Genomic DNA, 3037 nt, shown 5'->3' with positions numbered 1-3037 from the left:
TGTGTGTGTGTGTGTGTGTGTGTGTGTGTGTGTGTGTGTGTGTGTGTGCAAACACATACAGGCTCAACTGACATCCAGTGTTCTCCCCAGTCACTCCTTATTTCTGGAGGTAGGCTTCTGGAACTCAAGAATTCTGGCTAGTCTTGTTAGCCACCTTGCCAAGGGAACTGTCTCTGCCACCTGGGAACTGGGATTACGGGAGCTGGGATTACAGGAGCTACCACAATACCTTTTCTGAGGGTTCTGGAGATCTGAACTCTAGCCTGCATGCTTGGGCAGCAAACACTTTTTCCACTGAGTCATCTCCCCTGCCCACGCATGGCTTTTTGGGTGCATGCTGGAAACTGAGCTCTAGTCTTCCAGCATGGCAACAAGAACCTTCACCTGTCTTTTCTGCTTTCTCTTCTGACGCTGCTTGGTTCTTGGAGGTGTTGACATAGACATTTTATCCAGGGCTGAGATCACTTAGTCTCAGCCAGTTTATGAGTCTCAGACCAATTATGAGTCTGCATTAACCAACATCACATACTCTAAAAGAAATTTGTAACTGAGAGGAACATGCCTGACCCCCACCTCTTAAAAGTCATCAGTTCCAGTCATCAAGCTGTAGGTCACCAATTCCAGGAATAAAAAATTCCCTACCCAAGGAATAGCCTGGAGGTAAACACAAGAATGGGAAGGAATCTTACCTCAGGGTGGGGCACCTGTGCTGGGCAGCCCACCGACCTAACATTTCTGAGGTCTAGAGATGGCTCACTCAATGTTAGCTAGCCAATCACTCTGTAACAAGCTTGCCCTTGCTGAATATCATCTGCTAGTGTAACCCTGCCCGTGGGCTCTCCTCTTTGATCCACTGCTCAGTTGTCCTTGGAGAGACCAAGCTTAAGTCTGAATAAAGCTCTTTGCTCTTCCACATATGGTCTGGCTCCTGGTGGTATTTGCGGACCCTAAGATCTGGGCATAACATTAACTTTTTTTTCCTTTTGAGATAAGAGTCGCTCTATGTGGTCTGGGCTGGCCTGGAACTCACTATGTGGACCAGGCTGGTCTTGAACTCCTGCCTTTGCCTCTTTAGTTTAACAGTGCACACTTATTTAACTGGAGGGGAATAAATGCATAAGATTGGGAAAAAACAAAGCTGAAATATCTATCCACTAGCATCTTTGAGTGCAGCCTTGGAGCTCAGCCACGTGGACTATGCTCATCCCAGGACCTTAAAGACAGGTTGCCTGGACTGTTCACCTGACCGACCCGGGGAGGGGAGGGGCCGGGAAAGGGGCGGGGCTTCTGCGGGCAATATGGCTGCCGCAGGACTCTCTGGCCAACCCCAGCGCACACTCTATAGCCGGAAGTCGTCTTGCCTTCGCCTCTAGGAAGCGGAAGTGCAGGGGCGGCTGGCAACTGGGTTACTGCTTTGAGAAACCGGCTTGTGAGGAGCGGCGGGAAAGGCGCGTGTCGGCTTCTCACTGGCGCAGCCTCCGCCGCGATCGCCGCTGTCCCGCCCTGCCCAGGCGACGTTGCAGGCACCGGAGTGGACGAAGCGCGTCCCGGGCATGGGCAGCCGGGGGGATGCGAACCCTGCGGGTGCCGCGGCTGCGCGGCGGGTGACAGGTACCTCGGGTGCCGCGGGGAGGCCTCGGAGACAGGAGGGGGGCCAGCGCGGGAGGCGACCGTGCTTGCGAGTCACCTTGGGCTTCCTCCTGTGCTCTGACGCGGTTTCCCCTCCAGTGTTCTCTTCGCGAGCGCCCCAAGTTGTCCTCAGCTGTCTTCTGTGCTAGTGCCGGCGGGCTCACTCCAGCAGCCCTGACCTGGTTTGAAGTGTGGAATTTAGATTAAGCCTGACCCTAAGTAGGTTGAGAACCAGCACTTTGCACGACTGGAGAACGAGTTGGTGTTTTTATAGGTTTGTTTCCTGGTGCTGCATCTTGGTTGTCGTTTTCTGTGAGTGTGTAAGATCTCTTGGAATGAAATTGGACGATTCCCTTCATTTTTTTCCCTGTGACCTGCTAGCAGAAGATCTTCGTGCATCTCCAATACGTTATGGACGTGAACTTTTTTGTTGCGTGGCTGAAATCTCTTTTGTTCTGCATTTGTTGTCAGGTTTGAGAAGGAGCATGTTTTCCTTGTTCAGGGCCTTACTGTACATTGGAAACATCTGTGCACTTGCAAGCCTATTACAGTGTAAAGTTCTTTCTTTTCTGGAAATAGCTTGTCCAATGGCAAGCACATGAAAACATATTTTTATTTGTTTGCTTCCCCTCCCTCTTTGGAGATAGGCTCTCAAGTATCCCAGGCTAGCCTTGGGACTAGAGGCTTGGCTAGCCACCACCGGATCTTCTTGAAGATATTTTAAAGAGCTAGTTAACGCTACGAAACTGGAGCAGATTGTAGCCTTTCCACTCGGCTTGCTTTTGATAAACTTAGCTGGCACTTTCTTCTTCAAAAAATTTTATTTATTTCGTTCTTGTTCTGTGTGTGCAGGACAACTTATTGGGGTAATAGTTCTCTCCATGCACCTCTGTGTGGATTTCAGGGATCAAACTTAGGTCACCAGGCTTGCATGGCAAGAGCCTTTACCTACTGAGCCATCTTGACAGAACTTTCTTCTTTGCTTTCTTGATGGGGGAGGAATCTATCCATCTACAGAGAGACACAGATCTATCCACCTATGTATCGATCGATCGAAAGAGAATGTGATTGCGTGAATGTGGAGATCAGAGGGCAACTTTATGAGAGGATTCTCTCCTTCCTCTGTGGGGTCTGGGAATTGAACTCAAGTTATCATGCTACTACCTTTATCCTCTGAGCCATCTCTCTGACCCAGAACTTTATTAAAGGAGGTAAACAACACTGTGTAGTAGCAGGATTGTATGTTTCCTGCTATTTGCTACATGAACATGTTGAAACTCAGTCTGTAGACTGGAGGTTGCAGATTCTTACAGACGCCCCCCCCCCGCCCCCGCATCATACCTTGAGTTCAACCCCCCCCCCCTCTTGCCCCACAGATGAACGCCCCCTCGCCGCTTTTGCCTCCCGC

At 50.3% G+C, this 3037-nt stretch overlaps 1 protein-coding gene across 2 annotated transcripts in view; it reads left to right on the top strand.

The window, feature by feature from the left end:
* Window positions 1–1409: 1409 nt before the first annotated feature.
* The window catches only part of Uggt1 (UDP-glucose glycoprotein glucosyltransferase 1), a 109621-nt gene continuing 107993 nt past the window's right edge, over window positions 1410–3037 (top strand). For both annotated transcript variants that reach the window (XM_055606691.1, XM_055606682.1), the window contains exon 1: window positions 1410–1611. In XM_055606691.1, coding sequence (XP_055462666.1) covers window positions 1554–1611 — 58 coding nt within the window. In that variant the 5' untranslated portion in view covers window positions 1410–1553. The remainder of the gene's footprint in view (window positions 1612–3037) is intronic.

The sequence above is a fragment of the Psammomys obesus genome, unplaced genomic scaffold (assembly GCF_907164565.1).
Source record: "Psammomys obesus unplaced genomic scaffold, mPsaObe1.curated_primary_1811, whole genome shotgun sequence".
NCBI classification, from domain to species: domain Eukaryota; kingdom Metazoa; phylum Chordata; class Mammalia; order Rodentia; family Muridae; genus Psammomys; species Psammomys obesus.
This window is presented reverse-complemented; position numbering and strand designations above follow the sequence as displayed.